Source organism: Nothobranchius furzeri, chromosome 18 (genome assembly GCF_043380555.1).
Source record: "Nothobranchius furzeri strain GRZ-AD chromosome 18, NfurGRZ-RIMD1, whole genome shotgun sequence".
NCBI classification, from domain to species: domain Eukaryota; kingdom Metazoa; phylum Chordata; class Actinopteri; order Cyprinodontiformes; family Nothobranchiidae; genus Nothobranchius; species Nothobranchius furzeri.
This window is the reverse complement of record NC_091758.1, coordinates 12,316,258-12,333,111: the sequence shown is the minus strand read 5'-3', so window position 1 is coordinate 12,333,111 and position 16,854 is coordinate 12,316,258. Positions and strand designations below refer to the sequence as shown.

Sequence of the window (16,854 nt, the reverse complement as noted above, 5' to 3'; positions counted from 1 at the left end):
TGAATTACAAATCACATTCCAACAGTATGAAACAGTTGTGAACATTTAGTTTCACAATCACTCTGGTAACTGACAAACCCCTCCACAGGAGAAGTCAGATGAGCAGAAAAACAATTGTGTTTTATTCACCAATCTTAAAGCAGGTCAGAAAATCGCATTAAGAACAACCTTCTGTCTGTTTTCAGCATGAGAACTTTTCTCACAAGGCATTCATTCATACCAGCAACCACATCATACCAGCAGATTTATTGAAATAATACAATTGTCTTTCAGTCATCTCAAAGTTTTATCCTCACAGGGCAATCAAACGCTCACACATAACAAAGACTGGTCTCAAGGTTGAGAGCATGCTCATGTGCACACCAGCACAGGAGTTAGCGTAATGCAGCCTAGCTGGACTGTGTCTGCTGTGTGAGGTAAGAGGATTGGAGGGTAATCACAACCTCCTTTAGTGCTTTTAGCTGTCTGTGTGTCCTCACACACACAACACACCCCTCCGTCATGACTGACATGTTGGTCTACTTCTCATGTGACTCACTCAGCAGAAAGGAATAGGTTCCAGCAAGGAGACGGGGGTGTTGAGAAGTGTACACTCCTCCATTAGTGGTGGTGGATGTACCTCCTCTTGATCCAACTGGGAAATGGACTGATTATGACACAAAATAATTCCCAGTAGCTTGAGAGGTAAAATTTCAAAGTACCAGTACCAGCCCACTTAAAGCCCTGTATCATGCTACAAATATTAGCTTGAAACTCACACAGTGGGAATTATGAGAGGAAGGAAGGCTGGATGAGTTATCTCTGTAGTTATGCTGCTATATATGATTTGTGATAATCAGATCTCTTTGCTCTCTCTCACAGAATCCTGGCTGCAGCAAGAGGACTTTGTTAGTTTAACCGAGTCGTCTCCTCTTAATTATTTAAATCATCACATTGCTCGAAGTACAGGGCGAGGAGGAGGAGTCGCAACCATTTTTCATTCAGACCTATTAATCAATCCCTTACCCATTAAATAGTTACAGTTCTTTTGAGCTGGTGACAAGTCTTACAGATTTACTCTCAGGTGGAGCAACAAACCTGCTGCTTTAATGTCACGCCTGATACTTAAAACTTTATTGCTATTGTTTTTTGAATGATTTGTAATTCCAACCAGACACAAAGACAGAGGTGAAAGAGAAAGGAAGAGATGGAGGGGGGGGGGGGGGTTCCACAAAAACAAACAATCAATGATGAATAAGAGTCTGCTTCTAGACCTGCAGAAAGAGAAAGACAAACAAAAACAAACAGGACACTAAACAATATAACAAGAGCAAGCTATCACTGCATCAACCTGATGAGGAAATATAAAATCAACATTGTTTTCCAGAACAATCACACAATAATAAATCATGGTTCATTTAGTGTCAACCACAGCCTTAAGACATTCTTAGTTTTCTTAATCCAGATTGCAAAACTATAAAACCACTCTTGTTTGTAGTTTTATATCATCCACCAGGCCCTTACTCCGAGTTTTTGGATCAGATCTCTGATTTTTATCTGATTTGGTGCTGAATACTGATAAGGTCATTGTAGAGGGGGGTTTTAACATTCATGTGGACATTGAAAATGATAGCCTCAATGTAGCCTTTAGTAATATCTTGGACTCAATTGGTTTTACCCAAAGAATACATAGCTCCACCCACTCCTGCCATCATACATTAGACCTTGCGCTGACTTATGGGCATAGAGCAGGGGTCGGGAACCTTGTTGGCTGAGAGAGCCATGAAAGCCAAATATTTTGAAATGTATTTCCCTGAGAGCCAAATATATATATATCGTCTCGTCTCGTCTTCCTCCGCTTATCCGGGTCCGGGTCGCGGGGGCAGCATCCCAACTAGGGAGCTCCAGGCCGTCCTCTCCCCGGCCTTGTCCACCAGCTCCTCCGGCAGGACCCCAAGGCGTTCCCGGACCAGATTGGAGATGTAACCTCTCCAACGTGTCCTGGGTCGACCCGGGGGCCTTCTGCCGGCAGGACATGCCCGAAACACCTCCCCAGGGAGGCGTCCAGGAGGCATCCTGACCAGATGCCCAAACCACCTCAACTGGCTCCTTTCGATCCGGAGGAGCAGCGGTTCTACTCCGAGTCCCTCCCGAATGTCCGAGCTCCTCACCCTATCTCTAAGGCTGAGCCCGGCCACCCTACGGAGGAAACTCATTTCGGCCGCTTGTATCCGCGATCTCGTTCTTTCGGTCATTACCCAAAGCTCATGACCATAGGTGAGGATTGGGACGTAGATCGACCGGTAAATCGAGAGCCTGGCTTTCTGGCTCAGCTCCCTCTTCCCCACGACAGATCGGCTCAGCGTCCGCATCACTGCAGACGCCGAACCAATCCGCCTGTCGATCTCCCGATCCCTCCTACCCTCACTCGTGAACAAGACCCCGAGATACTTAAACTCCTCCACTTGAGGTAGGACCTCTCCCCCGACCCGGAGGTGGCAAGCCACCCTTTTCCGGTCGAGAACCATGGTCTCAGATTTGGAGGTGCTGATCCTCATCCCAGCCGCTTCACATTCGGCCGCGAACCTACCCAGCAAGAGCTGAAGGTCAGAGCTGGATGAAGCTAGGAGGACCACATCATCCGCAAAAAGCAGAGACGAGATTCTCCTGCCACCAAACTCGACACACTCCACACCACGGCTGCGTCTAGAAATTCTGTCCATAAAAGTGATGAACAGAACCGGTGACAAAGGGCAGCCCTGGCGGAGTCCAACCCTCACTGGGAACAGGTCCGACTTACTACCGGCTATGCGGACCAAACTCACGCTCCTCTGGTAAAGGGACTGAATGGCCCTTAACAGAAAGCCACCCACCCCATACTCCTGGAGCGTCCCCCACAGGGTGCCCCTGGGGACACGGTCATAAGCCTTCTCCAAATCCACAAAACACATGTGGATTGGTTGGGCAAACTCCCATGCCCCCTCCATCACCCTTGCAAGGGTATAGAGCTGGTCCACAGTTCCACGGCCAGGACGAAAACCACATTGCTCCTCCTCTATCTGAGATTCAACTATCGATCGGACCCTCCTCTCCAGTACCTTGGCGTAGACCTTTCCAGGGAGGCTGAGGAGTGTGATCCCCCTATAGTTGGAACACACCCTCAGGTCACCCTTCTTAAAGATGGGGACCACCACCCCGGTCTGCCACTCCCTAGGAACTGCCCCCGATGACCACGCAATGTTGTAGAGACGTGTCAACCATGACAGCCCTACAACATCCATAGCCTTGAGATACCCAGGACGAACCTCATCCGCCCCCGGGGCTCCGCCGCTGTGTAGTTGTTTGACTACCTCAGCAACTTCTGCCCCCGAGATCGGACAGTCCATCCCCAGGCCTCCCAGCTCTGGTTCCTCCTCGGAATGCGCATTGGTGGGATTGAGGAGCTCCTCAAAGTATTCCTTCCACCGTCCGACTATAGCCTCAGTTGACGTCAGCAGCTCCCCATCCCCACTGTAAACAGTGTGAGCGAGTTGCTGCCTTCCTCTCCTGAGGCGCCGGACAGTTTGCCAGAACCTCTTTGGAGCCGATCGATAGTCTTTCTCCATGGCCTCACCAAACTCCTCCCACGCCCGAGATTTTGCCTCGGCAACTGCCACTGCTGCACCCCGCTTGGCTATCCGGTACCTGTCTGCTGCCTCCGGAGACCCACAGACCAGCCACGCCCTGTAGGCCTCCTTCTTCAGCCTGACGGCTCCCCGAACCTCTGGTGTCCACCAGCGGGTACGGGGGTTGCCACCACGACTGGCACCGGCCACCTTACGGCCACAGCTAGCAACAGCCGCCTCGACAATCGCAGAGTGGAACAAGGCCCACTCGGACTCAATGTCCCCCACTGCTCTCGGGACGTGGTCAAAGCTCTGCCGGAGGTGGGAGTTGAAGACCGTCTTGACAGGTTCTTCTGCCAGGCGTTCCCAGCAGACCCTCACTATGCGTTTGGGTCTGCCAGGTCTACGCGGCATGTTCCCTTGCCATCTGATCCAACTCACCACCAGGTGGTGATCAGTTGACAGCTCCGCCCCTCTCTTCACTCGGGTGTCCAAAACATACGGCCGCAGGTCAGATGATACGACTACAAAATCTATCATCGACCTGTGACCTAGGCTGCCCTGGTACCAAGTGTACCGGTGGGCATCCTTATGTTCGAACATGGTGTTCGTTATGGCCAAACTGCGGCTTGCACAGAAGTCCAATAACAAAACACCGCTCGAGTTCAGATTAGGTGGGCCGTTCCTCCCAATCACACCCCTCCAGGTCAAGCTGTCATTGCCCACGTGAGCATTGAAGTCCCCCAGCAGGACAATGGAGTCCCCTGATGGAGCACTATCTAGCACTCGTCCCAGGGACTCCAAAAAGGGTGGGTACTCTGAACTGATATTTGGCCCATAAGCACAAACAACAGTCAGGACCCGTTCCCCGACCCGAAGGCGCAAGGAAGCTACCCTCTTGTCCCCCGGGGTAAACCCCAACACACAGGCAGAGAGTCTCGGAGCTAACAAAAAGCCAACCCCAGCCCTCCGCCTCTCACCCGGAGCAACTCCAGCAAAGTAGAGTGTCCAACCCCTCTCCAGGTCTCGGGTTCCAGAGCCAATGCAATGTGTCGAGGTGAGTCCGACTATATCTAGCCGGTACCGCTCAACCTCTGCCACAAGCTCCGGCTCCTTCCCCGCCAGCGAGGTGACGTTCCATGTCCCAAAAACTAGTTTTCTTGTCCGGGGATTGGACCGCCAAGGCTCCCGCCTTGGTCTGCCACCCGATTCGCATTGCACCGGACCCTTCATGTTCCTCCTGCGGGTGGTGGGTCCACAGTTGGACGAGCCCATGTATCCGGTTCGGGCTGGGCCCGGCCGGGCCCCATGGGCGAAAGCCCGGCCACCAGGCGCTCGCTCACGGGCCCCAACCCCAGGCCTGGCTCCAGGGTGGGACCCCGGTAACCCTCCGGGCCGGGTACTCCGACTCTTCATTTTAACTGCCATGAAAGATCCTTCGAATATATATATATATATATTTTTTTAAACACTGAATACATCTAAATGTGTGCAATTTTAAATAAGACCAAGATTTTCTCATCACCTCCAGCTCATTGACACCAAAAGTGCCCTTTTTCGTCACTTATGTACGAAAAGGGGATTTTCTCCTTTCTGACTGCAGATCCCAATGCAGCATAAAACTGACGCGATGGGATGTCCGCAGCCAGGGCACCAAACGAACTCACTGTACCACACCCGAACCTTATCCTCTTGTTATTTAACCTTCCCCTCACCACTATCCCAACCTAAACCATCTTGCTAGCTAACACGTTACCTTTACAGTGACCAAGCGTTTGCTTTCCGTATAAAATTAGCTGGGTTTGGACCGAGGCGATGCGAGGGGGAGGTTTCAACTACCAAGGTGCAGGTTAGAAGTAGAGGGTATTTGTAACCTCCCCCTCACCAGATGGTATGTTCTAACATTCCCCTTCCGAAAATTCACAGTCAGAATGCATGGAAAACAAACGCTTGGTCACTGTGAGAGTACCGTTTTAGGTAGCAAGAGTGTTAAGGTTAGGATGAGGGTGGGGGGAAGGTTATGAATAGCAAAATGTTAAGGTTTAGGTGCGGTTAAATGAGCTGGTTTGGTGCCGCAGCAGCGGACATCCCACCGTGTCAGTTTTTTGCTGCATTAGGATCTGCAGTCAGAAAGGAGAAAAACCCCTTTAAGTACATAAGTGACGAAAAAGGGCACTTTCGGTGTCAAGGGTTTGACGCGGAGGGTGGCTGACCAAGCATTTGTTTTTGACGCGCTGGGAGTGAGAATGTGTTGCTTAAACAGGTGCGGTAGAAAATGGATGGATGTTAAAATGTATGAGAATGTTTTTTTATATTTAACACTGTGGTTTCTGTGAATTATCTGAGAGCCATATGCCATCATCAAAAGAGCCACACACGGCTCGCTAGCCAAAGGTTCCCTACCCCTGGCATAGAGTGTGAGGAAATAACAATATTTCCACAAAATCCAGTCCTCTCGGATCACTTTTTGATAACCTCTGAGTTTTGTATAACTGAGTTCTCGAGACATGAAAGTAAATTTCACTGTAGTCGGTCTCTATCTGACAACGCTGTTGCATCTTTTAAATCAACTGTTCCATCTTTACTGTCCTAGGCATCTCAGAGGAACGTGGCAGAGGGCAATATTTTACTTTCTAGCCCCTCACAAATTGATGACTTAGTTCATAATGTTACTTCTTCTTTACAAGTGGCATTACATGATGGTGCCCCTTTAAAAAAGATGGTAATAAAGCACAGGAAGTTGGCTCCCGGGTTTAATTCTAATTTACGAACTTTAAAACAAAACTCTAGAAAATTGGAGAGAACATGGTGCTCTACACATCAGGAAGAGTCCTACTTATCCTGGAAAAATAGTTTTGTGCTTTACAAAAATAAGCTTTGACAAGCTATAACTACTTATTTTTCATCGCTAATTGGGGAGAATAAGGATTTTCCAAAATTTATTTTCAGTACATTTGCCAAACTTACACAGAATCACAGCTCTGAGCCATCTATTCCCTTAGCCCTCAGCAGCAACGACTTTATGGGATTTTTCACAAGTAAAATTAATTCTATTAGAAACAAAGTCTTTAATTTTTCTCCCTAACACGATTTCTTCTTCCTCAGTGAGGCAGCATCAGAGGTAACTGTACAACCTCATCTGTGTTTGAACCGTTTTGATCCAGTTGAGCTTTCAGAGATATCAAAAATATTAGCTTCATCTAAACCGTCAACTTGCATTTTAGATTCAATCCCAACCAAATTATTTAAAGATGCATTTCCTTTGGTTACTGCCCCCATTCTAGATATAATCAATCTATCCTTAGTTAATCTATAGGCTTAGACTGCTGGAGGATACACTGACCACTTTTCACACTCGACTACTTTCTTCTACAATCTGCTCTTTAACTGTATTATTTCCTGCTATTTCAGCTGTTAAATTTAATTCTCTCTAAGTGTTTTTCTCCCCAGAAGAAGCTACAATGATGTTCTGCTGAGCTGTGGTGGCCTCATGGAGGGGGCCATCGTCTAGCACACTGCTGCTAACCACTTAAACATTCTCCCTCTCCTGATAATAACACTTTAACAACTTTGACATTGAATGGGAGGGGCTGCGCAGTTGCGCAGTGGTTAGAGCTGTTGCCTTGCAGCGAGAAGGTCCTGTGTTCGATTCCCTGCCTGGGATCTTTCTGCATGGAGTTTGCATGTTCTCTCTGTGCGTGCGTGGGTTCTCTCCGGGTACTCCGGCTTCCTCCCACAGTCCAAAAACATTAGGTTGATTGATCTGTCTAAATTGTCCTTAGGTGTGAGTGTGTGTTTCACAGAGTGATGTTGCACTAATGTTTTATTTTATACTTGCATGTTTTACTTGTTTTTATTTGGATGCGCACATTTTTATTGGTTGTGTTTTTTGCTTATTCTTATGTGCATGTTTTTATTGTGTTTTTAGTTGTGGTACAACATTGTGTGTGTTTTCTGTGTTAATCACCCCAATCACCTTCACCTGCGGCAGTGTTGCCTGGACTGCCAATTAATGGACAGACGCAGGCAGCACAGGTGATTTAAAGGGAGGAACAGAGGGGACAGAGAGAGTGAGCGAGGATGGCAGACGGGACGAGATAAGGGGCAGAGACGCACCCCGGGACGGCGTCCCGAGTGAGGACCACATGTGCCAGGACACCCCCCTGCCGGAACAGAGGAGCACCCGGAGTACGGTCCCGGATGAGGGACGGCGGCCGAGTGTGGAGGAGCGTGGGTGTCCCTCCCTCCACACATGAGCGGCGCACGTACGGGTGCCGCTGGGTCCGGTTGGAGTCTTGGACCGAGGAGGGGGTTCACCAGTGGAGCGGACAGCGAGCAGCAGCGGAGAGCGAGATTCGCGGTGGAGAAGCCAGGGCACGGAGCGCAACACGGCAGGCGGGCAGTGTTACTCTGCCCCTGCGCGTAAGTATTGGAGCAGTGCCTGGCTACATCTGGAGCTGCTGTCTCTGTGTGTGGTCTGGATCTAAGGGACGTTTGACTGCCAGAGGTTTTTGTGTGCCACAGGGACCGAGGAGGAGGATTGAATCCACCGGCCGTCCAGCCTGTGGATCCCCGCGGACGACGTTCCCCACAGGAGGGCGGGGTCGTAGGTTTCACCTGGCGAGCGCATGCAGGGGCGGACTGGACTGCCTTGTCCTCTGGGGGCCCAATAGACGTTATTGTGGGGGTCATCTTGGGCATCATCATCTTCAGCTTTTAGAATAAATTCCCTTTTTTTCTAAATTTGCTTCTGTGGTTGCACTGCTTGCCTTGGATTTTAGAATCTATTTTAATCGGTTAAATTTTAGTGGCACCCTGTATTTCCACCGGAGGCGTGTCACATGTGTGTGTGTGTGCATGGTGGTTTGTCCTGTGTGTCTCTGTGTTGCCCTGTGATGGACTGGCTCTCTGTCCAGGGTGTACCCCGCCTACTTGCCCGTTGACTGCTGGAGATAGGCACCAGCCCTCCCCGCGACCGTACGTGGACAAAGCGGGTTCAGAAGATGGATGGATGGACATTGAATGTGCTACTACTAGTTTACCCGTTTAATTATAGATTCACTAGGATAAATACAATAAAGTTTATCTCTCACAATATAGAATATTTATTAAGAAATCACAGTTGGTGTGTGTGTCTGCTGTGTCTTCTCGATCCCCAGTGAGTCGTGGTGGATGGCTGCTTATACTGAGCCAGGATGCTCTGGAGGTTTCTTCCTGTTAAAAGGGAGTTTTCCTCTCCACTGTCGCTGCATGCTTGCTTAGTATGAGGATTGCTGTAAAGACTCTGGCACTAGTCAGTGACTTGATGCAACCTGCTGGGTTCCTTATATAGGAAACTTTTTACTGATTGGCTTAAAGAACTGAACTTATTTGGAATGTTTACTGTGTGAAGGTCCTTAAGAAGACTCTTGATGTGATTTGGTGATATATAAATAAACTGAATTTAACTGAATTGAATGTTCATGTAAACAGTGACACAACAGAATCATGCTCTAAGTCGGTGACTCCGTGTACTCAGCTGGGTTAGATAGAAAATAACTGGAATGACGAACTGAACTCAAAGTACTGTTTAAAAAGTGGGTTCAGCTGCAATGTTTGCTATGTTAATTGTCTTGAGGTGACTTGTGCTGTGAACTGGAGCTTTATCAATTAACTGAATGGCATTTTTTAATATGAAATGTTAAATATCAGGTTCAATAATGCTTTTAAACAAAAGGACTGTTTTAGAGCACAGAGAACATAAAAACAGTAAACTAAAAATACAAAAGATAAAAGGAATCTGATTCTGTCAAATGAGAAGCAGAGCTGGCCTTGAGCACCTGTAACATTCAACAGTTAGTAAGAAACAAGATGAGGCCTCACGTTCTCTCCACCCCTATTTAGACAAAGTGGACGAGTTCCATCCGCTTTGTTAGGCCACAAGACTGTGCATGGGGCATCGGTCACAACTCCCTGCCTCACCCCCCACCCCCCATCATCCACGAGGAGACAAACAAACCAAAGAACCAAGGAAGAGACTCTTTCCTACCTCTTCTCATCCAAAAACGTCAGCTTCACACCCTGATCAGCAGTGAAGGCCTGTCAAGTCCACCGTCTTTGGTAACAGTGATGCACTGTGCTTCTCTCCCTGGTTTTCCAACTCTCCCTCTGTTTGGTTCTCCCTTATTTCAGGAGCAGACTGAAGAAAGGTTGAGAGACGGAGAGGGGGAGTGCAGTTGGACGCCAGCCCTGGGATCTATTCACATGTAAATGTCCAAAGGAGCTTCCACTAATCCGAGAGAAGAAGTACTACATCTCCCTCCTCCTCCCCCTCTTCGCCCGCCTCCACCAGGATCATTTGCCCAGCAGTAACTTAGCTTTCAGCTGGGGCGGGATGGAGAAGCCGTACATTAATCGCCACACTGATCACAGCTCCAAGCTGCTCTGCACCTGAACTCAGACTCCATCAAGAAAACTGAACCCCAATGCCTTCAGAAGGTTACCAGTAGGTGGAGTCAAACAAACAAACACACACCAGCAGGTTTATGTCTATGCACAACATTCATAAGCAAACATCTTTTCATGTTATCATTGCTTTCTCAATTAATGGCAGGAAGTGGGTGTGTCAAAGGAGGGATGTGATCCAGGAACACCTGAGCTCATTTGTGAGACAGGTGTGATTTAAACAGCTGCAGCCGTTCATAGGACCGAGAATTTGTTTGCACGAGTAAATTTTTTGCTGAGCTTAAGTAGAGTTTTAGCAAAGATTCTGCACAAAGTTTTATAAATTAGACCCTGGTTCACGTAAACTTTGTACAAGTGTACCTAGATGCTGTTTTGAAGGCAAAGGGTGGTCACATCAAACACTGATTTTAGATTTCTCTTTTGATCATTCTCTGATCTTTGTTAATTAATAAAAATAACGATTAACATTTCACACACACATATATATCTATATCTATCTATCTATCTATCTATCTATCTATATATATATATATATATATATATATATATATATATATATATATATATATTGTCACGTCACGTGTGCAGGTACACTGGTACAGTACATGTGAGTGAAATTCTTGTGTGCGAGTTTCACAGCAACAGTTGTGCAAAATACAATAACGTAAAAACAAGCAAAATATAAAAATGGCTAATCTAAGTAATAACATATATAGTATTTAAGGTATATACATTCCTAAATGTGTGTGCTAAGTATTTTATTTTTTATTTTTCTACGTGTGTGCGTGTGTGTGTGTGTGTATAGTGTGTATATACATGTTTTACAAATGAATAAAGTAAACAATAAGATAAGAGATATAAAATGTAATAAGGCTGGTATGTGCAAAACAGTGGCATTAATGTACAGTATGGAGTGTGTAATGTTGGAGTTTCAGTAGTGAGGGTGAGGTGTCTGTGAAGTGTTCAGCAGTCTGATGGCCTGATGGAAAAAGCTGTCTGTCAGTCTGCTGGTTCTGGACCGGATGCTGCAGAACCTCCTTCCTGATGGAAGTAGTCTGAACAGTTTATGGCTGGGGTGACTTGAGTCCTTGATGATCCTCCCCGCTTTCCTCAGGCACCGCTTCTTATAGATGTCCTGGAGGGAGGGAAGCTCACCTCCAATAATCCTTTCTGCACACCGCACTACTCTCTGGAGAGCTTTGCGGTTGTAAGCGGTGCTGTTGCCATACCAGGTGGTGATGCATCCAGTGAGGATGCTCTCAATGGCACAGCGATAGAAGGTCCTGAGGATGCGGCGGCTCATGCCAAATCTTTTCAGTCTCCTGAGAAAGAAGAGGCGCTGCTGTGCCTTCTTCACTGTATTGTTCGTGTGCACCGACCACGTAAGATCAGATGAACTCCAAGGAAACGGAAGCTGCTCACCCTCACCACAGCGTCGCCGTTGATGGTGATGGGGGTGTGTATTCCTCTGCACCTCCGGAAGTCCATTATCATCTCCTTTGTCTTTGTGACGTTGAGGGTGAGACTGTTGTCCTGACACCAGTGGGTCAGGGCGCTGATCTCCTCCCTGTAGGCCGTCTCATCGTCGTTGGTGATGAGACCCACCACTGTGGTGTCGTCCGCAAACTTCACAATGATGTTGGAGTTTCTAGTGGCCGTGCAGTCGTGGGTGTAGAGTGAGTACAGGAGAGGGCTCAGTGCACACCCCTGTGGAGCACCAGTGTTCAGTGTGACGGGCGATGAGGTGGTGCTGCCCAGTCTGACCACCTGGCGTCTGTCAGACAGAAAGTTCAGGATCCAGCTGCAGAGGGAGCTGCTCAGTCCTAGATCCTGCAGTTTCCTGTCCAGCTTCGAGGGAACAATGGTGTTGAATGCTGAGCTGTAATCTACAAACAGCAATCTCACATACGTGTCTCTCTTCTCCAGGTGTGACAGGGCAGCATGGAGTGTCAGGGCTATGACATCATCAGTGGACCTGTTGTGGCGGTATGCAAACTGTAGAGGGTCCAGTGAATCGGGTAGTGCAGAGCAGATGAAGTCCCTGACCAACTTCTCGAAGCATTTGCTCACGATGGGGGTCAGGGCTACAGGTCGCCAGTCATTCAATGAGGAGACGGTGGAGGATTTGGGTACAGGGACAATGGTGGCCATTTTGAAGCAGGCTGGGACTACAGACAGAGAGAGGGAAAGGTTGAAGATGTGTGTAAACACTCCAGCCAGCTGAGCCACGCATGACCTGAGGACGCGGCCGGGAATCCCGTCCGGACCAGTAGTTTTGCGTGCGTTCACCCTCCTGAAGCACCTCCGCACATCCTCTTCAGACACAGTGTGCGCACTGACGTCATCCGCGGTGCGCTCACTGTCCGGTCTCATGGTGTTCGCTGTGTCGAATCTGGCATAGAATACGTTTAGATCCTCACACAGAGAGGCCGTGGTCTGCGGTGTTCTGGTTTTCCCTCTAAAGTCTGTGATTGTGTTTAGTCCCTGCCACATACTCCGGGGGTTGTCAAACTGTTGCTCCACCCTGTCTCTGTACTCACGTTTGGCTGCTTTGATCTTCTTCCGGAGTTGGTAATGTGCGTGTTTGTAGTCTGATGTGTTCGTGGAGGCAAAGGCGGTGCTCCGCACCGCCAGCGCCGTTCGCACACCTCCATTAATCCAGGGTTTTTGATTTGGGAAGGACTTAACTGTTCTGGATGGGACAACATCTTCCACGCGTTTTCTGATAAATCCGCGGACTGAGTCTGTGTACTCATCAATGTCTCTAGCAGCCGCGTGAAACATTTCCCAGGCCGCGCGATCAAAACAATCCTGCAGCGTAGACTCCGATTGGTCCGACCAACGATGCACCGCCCTCAGGGTTGGAGCTTTCCGTTTCAGCTTCTGCCTGTAGGCAGGTATAAACAGGATGGAGCGGTGATCTGATTGGCCGAATGGGGCGCAGGGGAGGGCTTTGTACGCATCTCGGAAAGAGGTGTAGCAGTGGTCGAGTAGCCGGTCTCCACGTGTATTGAAATGGATGTGTTGGTGTAGTTTTGGTGAGACTTTCTTCAGGTTACCCTTATTAAAGTCCCCGGTCGTAATAAACGCCGCCTCTGGGTGTACGGTTTCCTCATTGCTGATCACGCTGTACAGTTCTCTGAGTGCTCGGTGGAATGTAAACAGCCGTAATAATCACCGCTGTGAATTCTCTCGGTAGCCAGAATGGCCGGCACTTAATCATCAGGTACTCCAGGTCCGGAGAGCAGAAGGATTTGTCCAGGTGCACGTTTGCATAATAACACCAGCTGTTTTTGATCATGAAACACACACCGCCACCTCTGCTTTTCCCAGTAAGCTCCTGTGACCTGTCCGCGCGGTGCACGGAGAACCCCGGTAGTTGTACTGCGGTGTCCGGTACTTTGTCCGATAGCCAGGTTTCTATGAGGCAGATCGCGCAGCAGTCCTGCATCTCTCGCTGGAATGAGATCCGAGCCCGAAGCTCGCACAGCTTGTTCTCCAGGGACTGCACATTAGCCAGTAGTAAACTGGGTAATGGTGGTCTGTTAGTGCACCGTCTCAGTCGAACCAGAATGCCAGATCTTCTCCCTCTGTGTCGGCGCTTGCGGCCTCCACGGGCCCATAACAAAGGCGTCTCAGGTGAGATGAATGAGGGATCTGCAAACGGCGGGTCCGTGATGACAACCCTGGACTCCGGAAAGTAATGAGAAAATCCATCTTTTATGTCCACTAAGGTTTGTCGGTCGTACACAAGGAGACATGTGCTACTCGTGAAAAAAAAAGAAAAAAAAAAGTAGTAAACACAAAAAACAGCTGTTGCTTGGTGGAGCTCGCGACGAGGCAGCCATACTCGGCGCCATCTTGTCAGATAGGTATATATACTGTTCCTCTGGTGTTCAGGACCTGCTCCTGTGCAGCCATGATGAGTGTCCTCTGTGCAAGTCGTTCCAATATCAGTGCTGTAGATCCTGGTAGTGTGGGTCGCTCTTGGCATACAGCTTTATGTCATCCATGTAGAGAAGGTGGCTGATTGTGGTTCCATTTTTGAGTCAGTATTCATTGCCAGTCTTTTTGATTATTTGGCTGAGGGGGTTCAGACCTATGCAGAACAGCAGTGGGGACAGTGCATCTCCTTGGTGTGTACCACATTTGATGGAGACGTGCAATTGGCTTACAATTGGCCTCAAGGGTGGTTTTCCACAGCCCCATTGAGTTTGCAATGAAGGCTCTGATTCTGGTTGATGTTGTACCGCTCCAAGCATTCGATTATCTATGAGTGCAGCATTGAGTTGTACTGTAGGCTTTCTTATAATCAATCCAGGCCATGCACAGGTTGGTGGGTCAGGCTGTGCTGCCTTGGGCGACTGTTTGGTCTATCAGCAGCTAGGGCTGCAACAAACGATTATTTGGATAATCGATTAATTGGATGGGGTCTCGACACGATTAATCGATTAATCGGATTACATGGGGAAATTTTTAAAAACTGCTAGGGAAACATTATTTCTCTCCTTCCTTCACTTTATTTAACACAACATTATTAGAAAACAGTTCAATAGCAGAAAAACAACATGCCATCAGCTAAATTGTCTTATAAGGTGTATAGACAGAGACCCTAAGCTACATCTATCTGTGACCTAAAATGCTTGGTCCAAATTAAACAGCTTAAGGGCAATTCTCATCTGTTTTGTTTGATCTCATCTGTTGACATTTATTTTAAATGTAATTAAACATAGGCTGTGAATTAATCAAAATTTATCACTATTTCCAAAAATGACTGAAAAAATACCAAATAAAACAAAAGTAAATGAATGCCATCCTCCTTGCGATGATGCCCTGGGCAACTGCCATAAAGTCACATCAAGAAATGCTGCTGATCATTCCAATGATCCCAAATAGACTCACATTAGGCCACATGAAAGCAACTGAACCCAAAAATATATTAACCAGTATATAACTGCTCTCACACACAACACGCCTGCAGCAACAGTTAGGACTCCTCCCTCCCTTTTAAAAGCGTTTTTGCTTCAGAGGACATTGTGGTTGTAAAACCACATGCTAGTAGTCTGGCCCCGGTGTGATCAACCAGTTTCTGCGGGAATGTGACGGCGGAACCAGGGCCAGATTAACACTTTGTTGTACCCTGGGCAACAATATTCAAGGGCTCCATCATCACGACCCAAGGATCACCATAATGTGGTCACATACAGAATATTTTACTGTAATATGCAGTAAATATACTCAATACTTGAATGCCTGACAACACGTAACCCGCCCAGAGTAACCTTTGACCCACCTCGTGTGGACTGACCAATGAGGAGAGGGTCTTAACTTGAGGCCCTCTCTTCATTGGTCAGTCTGCATGAGACTGACTCTCAACTGACGTTCAAAGTCATAGGCAGCGAAGCGTCTCTGTGCAGTGCAAAAGCCCGGGTGGACAGTTTGTTTAATGTAGGGTGATCATATTTCCATTTCCAAACAAGAGGACAGGGGATCTGTGCCTATGACGTCACACTATGGCAACGCCACACAAACCATGTTGGGACCCATTTTTTGTAAGAACTAAATTAATATCAGATTCTGCCAATAAAAGGGCTCTAAAACAATTCATATGTAAATATTTTGCATATTTAATGCAAAATCTAATTTTTCTGCTTTAGTGCTGCAACAAGGTTTTATTAATAATAAATTATTATACCTTTTGTTTTACTACAGCATCGGTAAGCTTCCTGTGCACAGATTATTAAGGATGCTTGTTTCAGCTGTGAGATTAGACGATAGGATCAATGAAAAAATAAGTTGTCACACACTCCATGGAAACTTTCAGAGAATCCACAAATAGTGGCTTTCAAATGGTTTTGTTACTTTTTGCAAGTTTAGAAAATCAGCAGATGAGACAGCATGTCTGATAATTTAGTTTTTCATCTGATAATATTAGAACATGTCAGTAATGTCTGAGGGGCTTTTATAAACACTGTATAACTAATACTACTGGAGAGGGTAGGAATTACACAGAGGCTTCTGGGGAGCCCAGTTATTGGGGGGGGGGGGGGGGCATTTTGCCTTGTCCCCCAAAATGTCTTGAAACGGCCCTGGGTGTGTGACTGAGTTTTGAAGGTGATCTGAATTGTATCAGATGTATAAATATGACATGTGTATAACTTATTGTTTTGTACTGGTAAAAACGTGTAGTGGAGATAAATCTACATTTTACTTTTCAACACTTTGTTTTGTTTTCTTGTTTTTATTTAACTATTTTCCTGTCCTGTCTGTCTCTCATCTTCCTGCATCTCCTCTTAATTCTCCAGAAAAACTGCTGCCTGGATTCTTACCTTTTCACCTCATCAGTTACTTTTGAGCAGATCAAAGGGATCTCCTGACCGCAAAGCTCAGAGCGCGTTTTCGATGCTGTGTGAGGTGACATCACCGCAGCACAGGTGATGAGCTCCGCAGTAGAGAGCTTCAGGCACAAATAAGACAGAAAATAGAGAACATGTGCGGACATGAACGATCGTGTGCCAATTATAGTTTTTTGGTTGCGCCACTTTGAGAATGGACCGTGCGCTGGAAGCAGCTGCCTGGATCGCTGTGCAACAATGCGGAACCGGCTCTCCCTCGCGCTGATCTGCCGGCTCTCCCTCGCGCTGATCTGACGGCTCTCCCTCGCGCTGATCTACGGCTCTCCCTCGCGCTGATCTGACTTGCTCTGGTCTGCGCGCAACGGCGGGCGGGAAGGGGGGGGCGCTTTTGGAAGAGTTGTGCGACACAACGAATCGATGACGCAATTCGTTGCCAACGCTTTTAGTAATCGATTTTCATCGAATTTATC

General features: G+C 47.6%; 1 protein-coding gene across 6 annotated transcripts in view; it reads right to left on the bottom strand.

Moving 5' to 3' along the window:
• septin12 (septin 12) overlaps nucleotides 1-16,854 on the bottom strand; it is a 125,819-nt gene that overhangs the window by 35,145 nt on the left and 73,820 nt on the right. The window contains exon 1 of one of the 6 annotated variants that reach the window (XM_054742131.2): nucleotides 9,613-10,035. The exons of the other annotated variants lie outside the window; for them this stretch is intronic. Coding sequence (XP_054598106.1) covers nucleotides 9,613-9,622 — 10 coding nt within the window. The 5' untranslated portion in view covers nucleotides 9,623-10,035. Of the gene's footprint in view, nucleotides 1-9,612; nucleotides 10,036-16,854 lie in introns of those variants that run through there. 6 annotated transcript variants of the gene reach the window in all.